The 16,809-nt window shown below is 40.0% G+C and overlaps 1 protein-coding gene across 5 annotated transcripts in view; it reads right to left on the reverse strand.

Moving 5' to 3' along the window:
* The window catches only part of LOC134353932 (kinesin-like protein KIF18A), a 118,929-nt gene that overhangs the window by 63,559 nt on the left and 38,561 nt on the right, over positions 1-16,809 (reverse strand). For all 5 annotated transcript variants that reach the window (XM_063062489.1, XM_063062488.1, XM_063062485.1 and 2 more), the window contains 5 exons: positions 16,609-16,719; positions 15,747-15,944; positions 14,631-14,807; positions 12,120-12,194; positions 7,965-8,071 (listed from right to left, as the gene is read on the reverse strand). In XM_063062489.1, coding sequence (XP_062918559.1) covers positions 7,965-8,071; positions 12,120-12,194; positions 14,631-14,807; positions 15,747-15,944; positions 16,609-16,719 — 668 coding nt within the window. The remainder of the gene's footprint in view (positions 1-7,964; positions 8,072-12,119; positions 12,195-14,630; positions 14,808-15,746; positions 15,945-16,608; positions 16,720-16,809) is intronic.

A 16,809-nucleotide genomic window follows, 5' to 3' on the forward strand; every position in this document is an offset into this window, starting at 1 on the left:
GCAGTCCGTGGGGTTGGAGGTGTGAGAGCGAGAGAGTGAGAGAGGGGGAGGGAGGAAAGTGCTTATTTTCCTATTTTTGTTTTGTAGTTGTTGCTCTGCCAAGCACAGTGTGCATAACTATGTTGGCTGAATAGTGGCGACACTTGCAGGCTTCCCCCTGAACATCCTTAGGTTGTGCTGGTTGTTAATGCAAATGACACATCCACTGTATGTTTCAATGCACACCTGATAAATAAATGAAGCGGAACCTGAACCTTCCTGTAAATCTTTGCTGCATCCTTCTTAAAGTCTGGTGGCCAGATTTTTTTTTAAAAATTTGCTCCGATATATAGATACCATTTATTGCCCATGCCAAATGAAGAAATAGCCAATTAACCCTACTGATGGTTCTAGAGTAACATCTGGACCAGATGAACACACAAGAACACAAGAAAACAGGAGCAGGAATAGGTCCCACAAAGCCCTCATGTTTGCCCTGCCAATCAGTATGATTTTTATCTATTTCCACCTTATCTATCAATCACGTTCTACCACACTGGGGAGCAGAGAATTGCAGAAATTGAATTAAATTGAATTGACTATTTCTTACATCTTTCACATACATGACAAGTAAAAATCTTCACATTACGTCTCTGTCTAAATGTGTAATGTACAGATTATAGTAATTTGTAATAAATAGTATGTACAGTAAGATATACAACAGAACAGTCAATATAGCTTAGAAATACAATTGTGTCAGCGTGAATTAATCAGTCTGATGGCCTGGTGGAAGGTGATGTCCCAGAGCCTGTTGGTCCTAGCTTTAATGCTGTGGTACCGTTTCCCAGCTGAAACAGTTTGTGGTCGGGGTGACTAGGGTCCCCAATGATTTTTTACAAATCTGTTGCTGTAAGTGTCCTGAATAGTGGGAAGCTCACATCCACAGATGCGTTGGGGTGTTCGCACCACTCTCTGCAGTGTCCTGCGACTGAGGGAAGTAAGTATAGTTCCCACACCAGGCAGTGATACAGCCAGTCAGGATGCTCTCAATTGTGCCCCTGTAAAAAGTTCTTAGGATTTGAAGGCTCACAACAAATTTCTTCAACTGTTTGAGGTTAAAGAAGCACTATTGTGCTTTTTTCATCACACAGCCGGTATGTACAGACCAAGTGAAATCCTTGGTGATGCATATACCGAGGAACTTAAAGCTGTTCACCCTCTCAACCCTAGATGCATTGATGTCAATAGGTGTGAGCCTGTGTTTTCGTTTTTTTTTGTTTTTGTGACAACCAGCTCCTTTGTTCAGGAGACATTGAGGGAGAGGTTGTTTTCTTGACACCACTTTGTCAGGGTGATGACTTCTCTGTAGGCTGCCTTGTTATTATTTGAGATAACGCCTATCAATGTAGTATCATCTGCAAATGTAATTAGCAGATTGGAGCTGTGTGTGGCAACACAGTCATGGGTGTACAGAGTGTAAAGGAGGGGGCTTAGGACACAGCCCTAGGGGGCTCCTGTGTTGAGGCGCTGTTGGGCTTTTTTCACCACATAGCCGTCACAGTCAGGAAATGGTACCGCAGTATTAAAGCCAGGACCGACAGGTTCCGGCACAGCTTCTTCCACCAGGCCATCAGACTGATTAATCACACTGACACAATTGTACTTCTAAGGTATACTCAGCACCCTCTGAGAAAAGATGAGGCAATGCTGTTAGATCTACCAATATTTACTATCTACCAAAGATTAACTATGAAAGGAAGCTAGCAAATAGTATCAAAGAGGATACTAAAAGCTTTTTCAAGTATATAAAGAGTAAAAGACAGGTGAGAGTAGATATAGGACCGATAGAAAATGATGCTGGAGAAATTGTAATGGGAGATAAGGAGATGGCAGAGGAACTGAACAAGTATTTTGCATCAGTCTTCACTGAGGAAGACATCAGCAGTATATCGGACACTCAAGGGTGGCAGGGAAGAGAAGTGTGCACAGTCACAATTACGACAGAGAAAGTACTCAGGAAGCTGAGTAGTCTAAAGGTAGATAAATCTCCTGGACCAGATGGAATGCACCCGCGTGTTCTGAAGGAAGTAGCTGTGGAGATTACGGAGGCATTAGCGATGATCTTTCAAAAGTCGATAGATTCTGGCATGGTTCCGGAGGACTGGAAGATTGCAAATGTCACTCCGCTATTTAAGAAGGGGGCAAGGAAGCAAAAAGGGAATTATAGACCTGTTAGCTAGTTAGGTGGTTGGGAAGTTGTTGGAGTCGATTGCCAAGGATGAGGTTACAGAGTACCTGGAGGCATATGACAAGATAAGCAGAACTCAGCATGGATTCCTTAAAGGAAAATCCTGCCTGACAAACCTATTACAATTTTAAGAGGAAATTACCAGTAGGCTAGACAAGGGAGATGCAGTGGATGTTGTATATTTGGATTTTCAGAAGGCCTTTGACAAGGTGCCACACATGAGGCTACTTAACAAGATAAGAGCCCATGGAATTACGGGAAAGTTACATACGTGGATAAAGCGTTGGCTGATTGGCAGAAAACAGAGAGTGGGAATAAAGGGATCCTATTCTGGTTGGCTGCCGGTTACCAGTGGTGTTCCACAGGGGTCCGTATTGGGGCCGCTTCTTTTTACATTGTACATCAATGATTTGGATTATGGAATAGGTGACTTTGTGGCTAAGTTTGCTGTCGATACGAAGATAGGTGGAGGGGCCACTAGCGCTGAGGAAACAGAGAGTCTGCAGAGAGACTTGGATAGATTGGAAGAATGGGCAAAGAAGTGGCAAATGAAATACAATGTTGGAAAGTGTATGGTTATGCACTTTGGCAGAAGTAATAAACGGGCAGACTATTATTTAAATGAGGAAAGAATTCAAAGTTCTGAGATGCAATGGGACTTGGGAGTCCTCATACAGGATACCCTTAAGGTTAACCTCCAGGTTGAGTCGGTAGTGAAGAAGGCGAATTCTAGAGGAATAGAGTATAGGAGCAGGGATGTGATGTTGAGGCTCTATAAGGCGCTGGTGAGACCTCACTTGGAGTACTGTGGGCAGTTTTGGTCTCCTTATTTAAGAAAGGATGTGCTGACGTTGGAGAGGGTACAGAGAAGATTCACTAGAATGATTCCGGGAATGAGAGGGTTAACATGAGGAACGTTTGTCCGCTCTTGGACTGTATTCCTTGGAGTTTAGAAGAATGAGGGGAGACCTCATAGAAACATTTCGAATGTTAAAAGGCATGGACAGAGTGGATGTGGCAAAGTTCTTTCCCATGATGGAGGAGTCCAGTACGAGAGGGCACGACTTAAGGATTGAAGGGCGCCCATTCAGAACAGAAATGCAAAGAAATTTTTTTTAGTCAGAGGGTGGTGAATCTATGGAATTTGTTGCCATGGGCAGCAGTGGAGGTCAAATCATTGGGTGTATTTAAGGCAGAGATTGATAGGTATCTGAGTAACCAGGGCATCAAAGGTTATGGTGAGAAGGTGGGGGAGTGTGACTAAATGGGAGAATGGATCAGCTCATGATAAAATGGCGGAGCAGACTCGATGGGCCGAATAGCCGACTTCTGCTCCTTTGTCTTATGGTCTTATTTGTGGTAAATCTGTGGAGTTCATTGCCACAGATGGCTGTGCAAGACAATTATATTTAAAGCTGTGGTTGATAGGTTCTTGACTAGCAATGGCATTATTGGTTATAGAGAGAAAGCAGGGATACGGAGTTGAGAGGGATAATAAATCAGCTGTAATGGAATGGTAGAGCAGACTTGATGGGTCAAGTAGTTTAATTCTCAAGTTCAAGTTTAATTGTCACTTGACCATACATGAATACCCATGAATATAGCCAAATGAAACAGCATTACTCTGGGACAAAGTACCAACGATTATACAAGGCACGAGCACACATTGCACATATAAGATAGAAATCGCACTTAAGACAGCAAGCACATATGAGACATCCCCCAATGTCTTATGGTCTAATATTTGTTTAATTAAAAATTTCCAATTTCAGCTGCTATGAAGGAATTCTGAGATGCCAGTTGTCCTGGCCTGAAGATATTAGTCCAGTGATTTAAACATTCTGCTACGATATATTTGATCTACATGTAATCTACCATGATGGTTCAATATAACAATTTCACTTTGCACTATGTACCGTCTGTATGAGCAGCCTAGGAACTCTTATGACTAATAAATCACTTTTTCAATCTGCCTTTGTACAGCTATGTTCCTGCACGTCCTTCAGTGCCAGTTAGTGTATATTGGCTCTCAACCATTCTGGCAAACAAGTCATTTTCCACTTCTCTGCATCAGTTTTATTCTACCCCATGACTGCACAATTCCACCAAATTTTGTCTTTGACTACTGTTCTCTGTGTTGTGTCTTCTGTAAATTTAGCTAATGTACAATTTGACACCAACATCTTAAAGCAAAATTTAAGCTGATGGAAATAATATCCCTTTCTTGTTTATTTGAATTAATTTGCTTGAAAATATAAAATCTTTGTTTGCATGTAGGAAGTGCTACTTGTTTTCAACTACCTCAGTGGGACTGACGTCCATGGAAGTGAAAAATTCACTCAGAGACTGGAAATAGGTGGAAATGTGCGTTGGGTTGAGACAATGTTTCCTAAGAAAGCAATGAAACTGTAAATTATTAAATTATTACAGCACAGAAGAGTATTCAACTTCAAGTCTATGCCAAATCCTAGAACACAGTAATCCCTCCAGTCCTATTTCCCAATTTTTCCCCGTCGCTCTGAAAATTATTCTCTCTCAAGTGCCTACTCAATTCTCCTTCTAAAGTCCTGATTGATTCTGTTTACACCATTCCTCAGTTAGCCAATTCCAGTTCATAGCTGCTCTTCATGTAAATATGGTTATTCTTACATTCCCCCTTGTTTCCTTTAGTCTAAAATTTTACATCTATGTCCTCTGCTTTTTGATACAATTGTATTCCAATTCTTACTTAGAGCGAGACCTTTGTTTTTATTAAAAGTGGAATTCATAAGAACTGGAATTCAATTGTAAACAAGGTGGAAGAGCAGAATCCTGATTGGATGAGGATTAACCAATCAGGAGGGATGGGCCACAGGAGTATCAATACCACCAGACTAGACATGCCGAGGCATCATCCCTGATGAAGATAGCAGTTATCATCAAAACACGAATTATAATCGATAACTGTACCCAGCTGGAAGCCCGGAGAAGAGTTTATTAGTTATATACACTGGAAAAGCACTAGATCCTTTTACACTATCAAATCTCTTCTCAGCTGTCAAATTCAGATTTATGTATCACATGCATATCAAAATATGTGCGGACTTGGAGCGAGTGAGTGCCTATCCATGTCCGTTCATAAATATGTAAAGTATTCTGTACCCTCAGAATTAAACTCTTTTTAAAACAAAAATCGAAAAAGTACATCTTATTATCCTCTCATTCCAAATCACGAATGAAACATTCTGCATTATAAAGAAAACTTGAAATGGTCAGTGAAATTTCCAGTTCCTAACAGGTTTTTATAGGTTGCCATCTCATGATTTATAGGTTTCTCCACTGCAGGAGCTTTGAAACATCCCTTCTTTCATTTCCACGAGGTCAGAGATCAGCTGAAAGCAGTAGAAGGCAAGTCCTCAGTGGGAACAATGTTTTTATACAATTAAGTAATTTCTTACTAAACTGGAACTAGAAATTTAGTTGCCAAAAACCCTCTTCCATTGGCAGGACAATCACCAAGTGTACCTGTTGATAGTTTCAATGGATTCAGCTAAGACTAAATTATTAACATCACACTACATTATACTGAAAGCAAACAGCTTATTGCCAGCCAACCTACTGATGAATACTCTGTATTTACTTTGCCAGCATGCTTCAAACTTTTCTTTACCCTTTATGCGAACACAGGAAATAAACTCAACAAATCTTCGAGGGAACCATACGTTAGTCTGGATCCATAACTTTGTTTTTAGAATCTACTGCATCCGTCAGGCTTCACTTAGCAGTGAAGCAATCATGTGCTCCACATTTCCATCGGTTGGGTATCAGTTGCCCTTAAGCTAAAAGATTGTGGGTTCAAGTCCCATTCCAGAAACCTGAGCACAAAATCCAGGCTGACATTTCAGTACAGCAGTGTAAGAGTGCTGAACCATCAGGTGTCCTGACTTAGAGGAGGTTACACAGCCAATGCCTTTTCAGGCTGGATATACAAGTTGTCGAGACACCTTTTTGAAGGATAACAGATAGTATCATGCAATATTAACTTCCTAAGCAACTAAAATTACATGGTCATTGTTAGTTGCTGCTTAAGGGGGCTCACTTTTGTGAGACAGTTGCCCATGGGGTAGAATGGGTGTCCTGAGGTCATGGAAAGTGCCAGATAAATGCAAAGTGTTGCTGATTTATATAGATTCTGCCAATTAAAACTTGCATCTAGTTTCATCGAAAATTCCAGCTGCAGGTGATTCTTCTATATGTTTACAATTTACACAGCTACATTGTCCAAGTGTGAGGTTTGAAACACAAATCCTATCAATATTTCTTTAATCCAGACAAGTGCCAGGTAATGCACCCCAGCAGGTCAAATTCTGGTAGGAACTATACAGTAAATGGCAACGATCTTAGGAGCGTTTATGTACAGAGAGATCTTGGATCTAAGTCCATGGTTCCTTGAAAGTGCAGACATAGATGGATAGGACAGTGAAAAAGACTTTTGGTATGCTTGCCTTCACTGGGCGAGGCTTTGAAAATAAGAGTTGGGATGTCATGCTGCAGCTGGACAAAACATGAGTAGACTGCATTTACAGTTCTGGATGCTGCACCACAGGAATGATGAAGCAGCAATAGAGAGAGTGCAGAGATTCATCAGGATGTTGCCTGGAATAGATTGCTGGATTATAAAGAGAGATTGGATAGGCCGGGTTTGTCCTCACTGGAACGTAGGAACTTTAGAGGTTTACAAAATTATGAAGGGCATCATAGGGTAGATAGTAATAGTCATCTTCCCAGGTTAGGGGAGTCTAGAACCAGAGGGCACAGACCTCTGAGAGGAAAAAGGTTTAAAGGAGATCCGATGTGTAAGGTTTTCCACGGAGATTATCTGGAACAAGAGGGGTGGTGGAGGCAGATACAATAACAATATTTAAAAGGCATTTAGACAGCTATCAGAATACCAAACAAGTAAAGCGACACACTCCTATTGTGGGCAAATTGCGTTCGTTTAGATCAGTATCATGGTCAATATGTTCGAGGTACATTTCTATTTTTATTCTCTAGCATCAGCTGCTCGACCACCAACTGCAGAACACCATGCCGTAAACAACATCCAGCACTAGAAAGCAGTGTCGGCCATTAGAGATAAGCTAACATTGTTGAGCATTTCAGAAGAGCCCAGGCATAATACAGTGTTTCAAGTTCCTGAAACATTTATAAAATTTTCAGTTCCAAAATACACATGATAGGCTTAAAATGTAACAAAATGTTGGAGGAACTCAGCAAGTCAGGCAGCATCTATGGAAAAGAATAAAGAGTCAACATTTCAGGCTGAGACCTTTCATTCAGGAACCCTTACTAATCATCTCTGCACAAATCAATCTATGCTGCATCTGAGTGATGGATTGCTGGATGATTGAGGTTTAATACAAACATTTGTGTGCAGTTGTATAATTTATCTGTCTAGAGAATAAAATGAAGAGAATTAGGGTAATGAAGTTATTTAATCAGGAGCATGAAATCCAATGGAATGGATTCCTCTCATGACTTCTTTGCAATACCTATTAAGTATGTAGATGCTTTGCAAATTGCATTGTTCCTGAATTAACCCAGCATTACAGAAATGAACAGGACTATTTGGAGCATGAGGAATTAATGACACTTAGCTAGCTTGCAATAAACTGCCTTTGAAGTCTGAAACAATTGTTAAGATTAATCTGTTCAATCTTATAAAAGGGTCTAATTTAAGTAAATCTAGGCATCCTACCCCTGTTGTTGACTGGACAGCATGGCTTGGGCTGTACTTGGGTCACTCCTGGTAATGGCACAGTTCCCTTCTTCATAAGCCTTCAACTTGTCTTTTAATTGTGTGACCTGCGGACAAAGAAGATTCCAAGAGAGTCAGTTACTGTCCATTTAACTCAGTTTGGTTGTGGCTAATCACATAAGAATTTGTTACTGCCCAGGAGCTGCAGGCAATGTTCTGAATAAAATTCCACAGAGGACAGCCACACACAATCGCTCCCTCTCCCCTTCCCTCAGGCACGCCCAAGAACTGAGGTTTCTCATCTCAAAAAGGATATAATAAATGACAGCAGTGCTGATGAGCAGAACATCTAGTTTGAGCTTGATAGCTGGGCTTAATTTTAATGCCGACATTAACAAGGAAGAGAGAAATCCTTTTGGTTCAACAATTCTATGGAAAATCATCACAGAAACCATCTCCTTGATTGTGGGGATTACTGCTTATCTGGTAATGGCAGTTCAACTGAAAGGTATTGCATGCAGTCTTAAAGAATAAAGGGTTCTCTTCAACAGTGTGTACTCCACAACTCAATTTGTTCCATGAAATGAAACATCGATAAACAAAACATTTTGGAAAGGAGCATATTCTTTAATGCAACTTACAATGCCTTTACAACAATCACTTCTAATCTTGGTACTTTAGTTAGCCGTACCGTTTACATTATCATCTTGAACATAACAGAGAAAATACACCTTCCCATAGAAGAGCCCGAAGCCTGGAACTTAATTCCAGCTATTCATCATGTTCAAAGGTTAAATTGAACCAAGTTTTGTAAGTTTTTTTTTTCCGGTTGGGGAGATAGGAATAAGCAGCTAGAGAAAAACAAAAATACTCAAACCTGACCCTGTTCTAAATAACAAAACAGATCATGGTATTCTGAAAGGTCCACACGTTTAAGCAACACACTACTATTTGTAAACAAAGGAATTGCTGTATAACTTCTGCAAATCCCACATGCAAACATGAGTTTGCAATAAGAAAGTTGCAATACTGGAGTGAAAACATAGTAATCTGAGCAAAAGGACAATTAGAGAATTGCACAAATAGTCCATCAGAACCTGTTGCCCTAACAATTTAAAAGATGAATAAAGAAACACTGTCACAGCTCTCTAAAGTTTAATTGGTTCATCTCCCCACCTCGTAGAGCATCAGGCAGCAACCTTGCCGTTTCTTTAAGTTTTTGTGTTTTTTCACAAGGCCGAGTTGCTAGCTTGATGTCAACCCAGCGCAGATGGAGAGCGTGCAAGGAGCCGGCCAGATTCAAACTAGGGACCACTGATCTTGAAGCCCAGTGCAAATGTCACTACACCACCAGATGGCTTCGCTGAAGTTTGCATGTACAGAAAAGTGAATCGAGATTCTTTACTATATAGGAGGTTGTAGTGAAAGTGCCGGATGCTAATGAAGGGAAGAACATGTCTCACCAGAGGAAGAAACACTTTTACAGCGGATGGAACAAGAGTCACGTGTGGGAAACAGGGAAAATAATTTGAATTAACTTTGCATTACGGATTCAGCCAATGATCATGTTTTGTCAGTCAGAGGATGATGGAAGCTTTTACACAGGAGCTAAATATTGGACATAATTTCCAAGAACCAAAACTTCAATTTATTATAATATGGAAATTGTACTACATGCTGGTTTTTATAATAAACGTTTTCTGAACTCTTTTACAGGTTTCAAAAGCTAACTTTCTGTTTGAGGACGGGATCTGTGGAGATGGTTAGACAGGGTGGGATTAGTTGATGGGTTAACAAAAGAGAGAAGAAGGAAGGGTAGAATTTAAAGAAATGTAAAGTGTGTAGTTAATGGAAAATATGCTCAATTATATCATTCAGATCGCAGACAAATGGTATGCTTTGTTTATAGTGAATCCAACCAAATCCTTCACATGTTTCAGTTATGGACTCACAACAGTTCATCAAGAATCTATAGAGATTATGACCCCTGAATTTTTTTTCCTTCATTGTCTTTAAGGTGGTTGCATACTTAACAATGAATAAGCCTAAATGCATAACTCTATACCTTTTGAAATAATTATCCTTTCCCACAACACATAAGATATGATGGTACTAGTTTAACACCCTCTACAGTCTTGCATACATTATATCTCTGCAGATCACTCAACACTACAATGAGCTATTTCATGATGACTTAAAGAGCAGCAGATCTAATAGTGATATCTGTGGGCTAATACAGCAACCCTGTCTCCCACCAGATTCAAATGAACTGATGTGTTCAGCTCAAGGACTTCCAAGGAATTCTTAATTGGCTGCAGCAGATTACCTTTAATTGCCCTCTGCCATCTGGCAAGCACATTCGTTTTTGCCTGTATAAACCTGAGCTAAAATACTCCCTCCTTTCGGCCTCTTTGTATGCTGGAAAATATGCAATGGAGCACCACAAAGTTAATAACCACGAGGTTCTGCAGATGCCGGAGATCCAGTGTAACACACAAAATGAGGAGCTCAGCAGGTCAGTCAGCATCTATGGAGATCCTTCGTCAGGTTCTGGTGAAATAAATGTCTTGGCTCGAAATGTATTTCTTTTTGATAAGCATTTGATATCTTTACACAGATGGTAATGAGAACATTTATAATAGAACAGAGAACATGATAGCACAGTACAGATATTTTGGCCCATTATGTTGTGCTGACCTTTTAGCCTACTCTAAGATCAATCTAACCTTTCCCTCCCAAGTAGCCCTCCATCTTTCTATCGTCTAGGTGCTTATCTAGGAGTCTCTTAAGTGTCCTAATGTATCTGTCTCTACCACCACCACAGCAGGGTGTTCCATACATGCACCACTGTGTTGCAAAGAAATTGTGATAACCAAGCTCTGTCTTATTGCTACTTTTTCTTTTAAACACTATAACTCTATTAACACCTTTACATTCTATGGTATTAGTCCATGACTCAGGCAAAACTATTCAGGCTTCTGTCTCACTGCTGACCAGTTCTGGATAGGAACCTTCTGATAATCAGATCCTGAACTGTTCAGCCCACAATGAAGTGTCCAATTTAGAGTTTAACAGAAGATTCATCTTCCTCATCAGGTGTCATGCCCAGTTTGAGCTTTGATTGCCATGGCCCACACACTCCTGTTTCGGGTCAAGTGGATCAATTCATTGGTATGCATGGCTGCTGTCTCCATCATCATTTGTCTTTGTCTTCCTCTTGCTTTCTTCCCTTCAATCTCTCTCATAATTACTGTGCATTCTAACTCCTCTTTCCTAATCACATGTCCAATGAAGTTACGTTGCCTTTTCATGATCTCATACATTATTTCTCCTTTTGTGTTTCCTCTGTTCATGACGTCCTCATTAGATGTTTGTTTCATCCATGATATTCTTTGCATCCTCCTCAAAAACCACATCTCTGCTGCTACAATTCGTTTCCTCATGTTACTGGATAGTGTCCAACATTCTGAGCCATATAACATAACTGGATAAACATAACATTTCAGTACTCTGAGGCGGGTTGTCATGCCTAGTTTAGTATTGGTCAGTTTACTCTTCATTCTCGTAAAGGTGTCTTTTGCCATCCCTATTCTGCTTTTGATGTCCAAGTCGCACCTGCCATCTGATGTCACCCAGCTTCCTAAGTAGCAAAAGTTCTTTACTTGTTTTATGTTAATAAAACATAATAAGTTATTTGAAATATTACAGAAAACTCTAGATCTAGATTTGAAAGACCTCCACCTAATCAGATATCTGCACTGGGAACAAACTGCCGCTGTAAGAATAGATGGAGAAGTGAGTCAGTTTACGAAAATCAAGAGAGGTGTTAGACAAGGGTGTGTTTTCTCCCCTGATTTATTTAATGTGTACAGTGAAACAATAATACAAAAAATAAGAGACATCAAGGTTGGTGGTGAAAACATCAATAATTTCAGATATGCGGATGACACTGTGTTAATTGCAAGTACGGAGGAAGAACTACAAAACTTAATTGATATAATTCTTGAAGAAAGTGCAAAAATAGGTCTATCTATCAATTGCAAAAAGACAAAATGTATGGTGATATCCAAAAAGAAGGAGAATCCTATCTGCAGGCTGAGAATAAATGGGGAAGACAGAAAACAACAGATGATTAAAAAAAGTCAAAGTACTTGCCTCTCTGCGAAGTTCCTCGCATATGGCTGCATACTTGCTTATGTGACAGTCCAAACTCACAATATTACTCTTCAGCTGCAACAGAGAAAAAGTCAGTTTGTACATAAAACTGCTTTATTCTCCTACAACGGGTGATCAGTATTAAACACAGAAACCCTGCAGAATTCACAGTAGAAGATCTAAACAGAAAGTATCAATGTCTAAAACTGAATTCTCACCCTTTTCCATGTTGAATTAATCAAATTTAAGCAGAAAAATAAACACAAGTGTACAAACAGATTAAGTAAAACCAGAAAAGCACTTGGAGTGGCTCTCTTTTCTTTAATTCTGGCATTTACTTTCAATTTGTAAAAATTATTTGTCTTCAGGAGCAGGTCAGATTAAATAGATGCCAAATTGCTTCAGTATTCATGTAGAAGGATATGTTTTACAAATCACAAGTATAAACACTAAATTTTATGACAGAAAATGGACTTGACTTATTTTATCACGGTAAATTACTGCTCTGAAAATAAGAAATGCCTTATTCTGCTTGGCATTCAGCAAGTTAATGGAACAGAAAGCTGAGGATTAAAACATTTTTTTGTGCTTCTCTGTACATAGGGAATATCAGGTGCATTTTATATCACGCACGCCTCAGGTTAGCAGTTAAGCTGACGGACCTTTACAATGGAGTTCAACCCTACCTTTATTAAAGCATGTCTCAACTGCACCAACATATTTCCCATTCCCGGTAACTCACTCATGAGATCGCACACGAAAATGCCTCAAGGAATTTCTTGCTTCATTTTTTGTTTCATAATTGTTTTCTTTTATTTCCACGGATGCAGCCCAGTATTTAGACAAACATTAGACTGTTGCAGGGCTCAGTCAGAAACTGGTCAGATTGCTCCCTTAGAGGAAGAAAAGACAGCACCACTCTGTTCTAATCTGCACGGATGAGTGGAATTTCACAGCACAGCACAGGAACAGGCCCTTTGACACAAGATGCCTCTGCTGATTATGACGTCAAATTAAAATAATCCCAGCTGCCTGCATATAGTCTGTATCTCTCCATTGTCTGCTTTTTCATGTGTTGGTCTAAATGCCTTTTAAATGTTACAGTCACATCTGCTTCCACCACCTCCCCTAGCATCTTGTTCAAGGCACCTACTGTTCCCTGTAAAAAAAAAAGTGCCCTATAAATCTTCTTTAAACTTTTCTTCTCTCACCTTAAGTCTATGCTCTCTAATAGCTGACATTTGCACCTGGGGAAGAAGACACTATTTACCCTTTCTATGCTTTTCATAATTTTATATGCTTTGTCCCTCGGCTTCCAATGCTCCAGAGAAAACCGTCCAAGTTTGTCCAACCATTCCTAATGGTTAACACTTGGGCAACATTCTGCTGAACCACTTCTGCACCCTTTTCAAAACCTCCATATCCTTTCTGTGATGCGGTGACCAGAAATGCACACAAGAAAGCAAATGACACCTAACAAATGTTTCGTACAACCTCCATAGGAGTTCCTGACCCTTAAACTCCACATCCTGACTGATGAAAGCAAGTGTGCAGTAGGCTTCCTTCACTACCCAATTTTTTTGTATTGCCACTTTCAGGGAGCTAAATCCTTCTATACATCATCACTCCTATGGGCCCCTGCCATCCACTCTACACTTTCTCTTGCAGCTGACCTCTCAAAGTGCAACACCTCACACTTGTCCACATTAAATTTCATCTGTCATCTCTCCAACTGATCTGCTGAATCCTTTGACAACCTTCCTCATTACCCACAACTCCACCAGCTTTTGTATCGTCTGCATAAAACTTAGAACAGTACAGTACAGGAACAGGCCCTAAATTAGCAATCACATGCCCATTTAATCTCTTCTGCCAACACAATGTCCACATCCCTCAATTCCCTGCACATTCACGTGCCTATATTAGAGCTTCCTGAATGTTTCTGTCATATTTGACTCCACCACCAACAAGATAACACATTCCAGGCACCCAACACTGTGTAAAAAAAAAACATGCCCTGCACATCTCCTTTGAATTTAACCTCTGTCACCTTAAATGCATGCCTCTGAGATTAGACTTTTCCAACCTGGGAAGAAAATACTGGCTGGCTGATCTGGCTATGCCTTTCGATCTTATAAATCTTTATCAGATCTCCCCTCAGCCTCTGATGCTTGGAGAAAACATCAAGTTTGTCCAACATCTCCATATAAAACATGCCTTCTACTGCATGAATCTCTCCTATACCTCTCCAAAGCCTTGACATCCTTCCTACAATGGGGCAACCAGAACTGAACCCGCTACTCCAGATACAGCCTAAGTAGAGTTTTATAAAGCTTTCAGTCTCCTGAACTTAGTTCCTGGATTACTAAAAGCAAGAAAGCCATATTTGCGGATGAAAGCTGATTAAAAAACGATCAAAGAAACAGTTGCTGTTACTTTTTTACTGGTAGAAAATAGTAAAACAATAATAATTGTGTTTGTGACATTTTTAGCATTAGGAGATAAACTTACAGAAGATTTGATATCTTTAGCACGATTCGCATACTTTAAGGTATTATATGTATCTTCATAGCTGCTGGCTGAAGGACTCACAGTGGCAATCATCACCGTATGGCAGTTTCCCCCCAATGAGTCCTTAAGGAGGCGGGTTAGCTTGCTATCTCGGTAAGGGATGTGAGATTTTTTACCCTTGGTAGGTAAAGAAATGAAAGAAAACAGCAGCAGTTAGAAACTTCCATAGAACTTTCAATTCAAACTTCTCTGCAAAAGGAATGCAATATATCATAAACAGGGAATCATTCCTTTCAGACTCTCCTTATGGGATGAGAGACTTGTCCTCACAATAAATCTAATGAATCGCTTTAATGATGTTTATACTTAAAAGTTTACACAAGTTGTGTCAGTTTAATTCCTACCCAGCCCAAGATTCATTTTTTAAAATTCTTATTTGATTTGGCTGACTGGAGACCTCCAGAAGGACTTCAGAGCTGTGTTCTGGGAGACACAACATAAGACAGCCCTGTGGGAGTACAATAGCCTCTGCTAAATACATAGAAAGTCACACAGACAGCAGTGTAATAACATTGGGCTAGTTTTTATTTGATTTTGGTATCTGCATTCATGAAACTACACAAATTAATAAAACTCTGAGTGATTTTAGAACACAGTACAAGCCTTTCAGCCCACGATGTTGTGCGGACCTTTTAACCTACTCTACAATCAATCTAACCCTTCCCTTCCATATAGCCCTCCATTTTTCTTTCATCCATGTGCTTATCTAAGAGTCTCTTAAATGTCCCTAGGGCCTCTACCACCAGCCCAGCAACGTATTCCATGCACCCACCACTCTATATTTAAAAATACCTCTCTGATATCACCATACCACCTCTTCTCCTATACTTTCCACCAGTCAGTTTAAAATTTTCAGCAGAACTCTTAAAGAAACACAGATTTCAACGAAAGGAATATCTGGCTTGTCTGTAATTACTTGGCTAAAACAAAAGAAGCCACAGTGATTGCATAGAGGTAGCAGCATGAGTTGTAATACAGCTTAATTTGAGGCAGGTTTTGTTTCAAAACAAAATTAGATAGTGCTTTTTTCTTCTCAAAGGATATAAACTGCCTTACCTTGCCATCTGCCAGTGCGTTAATGACATTTCCTAATGCAAGTAGAGAACGGTTTATGTTTGCTCCCTCCCTGAACCGTGCTCCTTGAGCCTTAGTTGCAGTAACTCGCTCTGACCCAGCCAGGTCAATGAGGCACATCTTAGCCACCCGCAAATTCTTGCTGATGCTAGCAATACGATCTTGCTGCTTTACATACACCTATTTTATAACAACAAAATACATACATGTGAAAAGACGTTTGATTAAGTGTTGCAACCACAGCCCTCGCTTCCTAGACTGTCATCCTGAACACAGTACATTTTAAGAACGGCTTTTGGAATGTGGCGAGAAACTGGGGCATCCAGATATAGCCCACATGGACATGGGGAAAACATACAAACTTCTCACAGACGGCAGTTTACACTTGATTTTAAGTCAACACTACATCTTGATAATAATATAATTTTCTTGGTTTCAAATACTTTCACATGCACTATTCTCAAAGTTTTTGCTTTCCCATTTGAGCTTCCTGTTCAATAGGCAGAGTAAAATTAACTGTCTTCGCAGTAACTTGGTAAATACTGGCATCTACCTTGGGGGTACACCTGGCAGCAATACCTCCGGATGCCCCTGTTTAATGTGCAAGCTTAGAATAACTCTGCTGTGCAGTAAACCTGAGACTATTTGAATTCACATGACTTGGTGATGCAAATTGTGAGGTGCAAATACTGGATTCAGTAACAATCATGAAACAAACATGTTCCCAATTCCCACTGTACATGTATACTCCTACAAACTACGTGCTAGGGATGGCATGCAACTTTCAAACATTGATAAAGATAAATTATTTCAGCCCCTTGAGTTTGGCCTCAGCAGTTTTGACCTGAAAGACCGCATGGGATCGCGAGGATGTGGCATTGACGTCTGTGGGATGCTGGGTTCTGTTCTGGTTTCCATTTGCCAACATCTCCAAAAGCTCTTTGGCAGTCTTGGGCTGAAGGTCAGAGGAAAAACAACACAAAATCAACTTCTTAAACTCAGAAAATTAAGTTTCCTTCACATTCACAAGACGGTACACATTCTG

This window comes from Mobula hypostoma, chromosome 11 (genome assembly GCF_963921235.1).
Source record: "Mobula hypostoma chromosome 11, sMobHyp1.1, whole genome shotgun sequence".
In the NCBI taxonomy this organism is placed as follows: Eukaryota; Metazoa; Chordata; class Chondrichthyes; order Myliobatiformes; family Myliobatidae; genus Mobula; species Mobula hypostoma.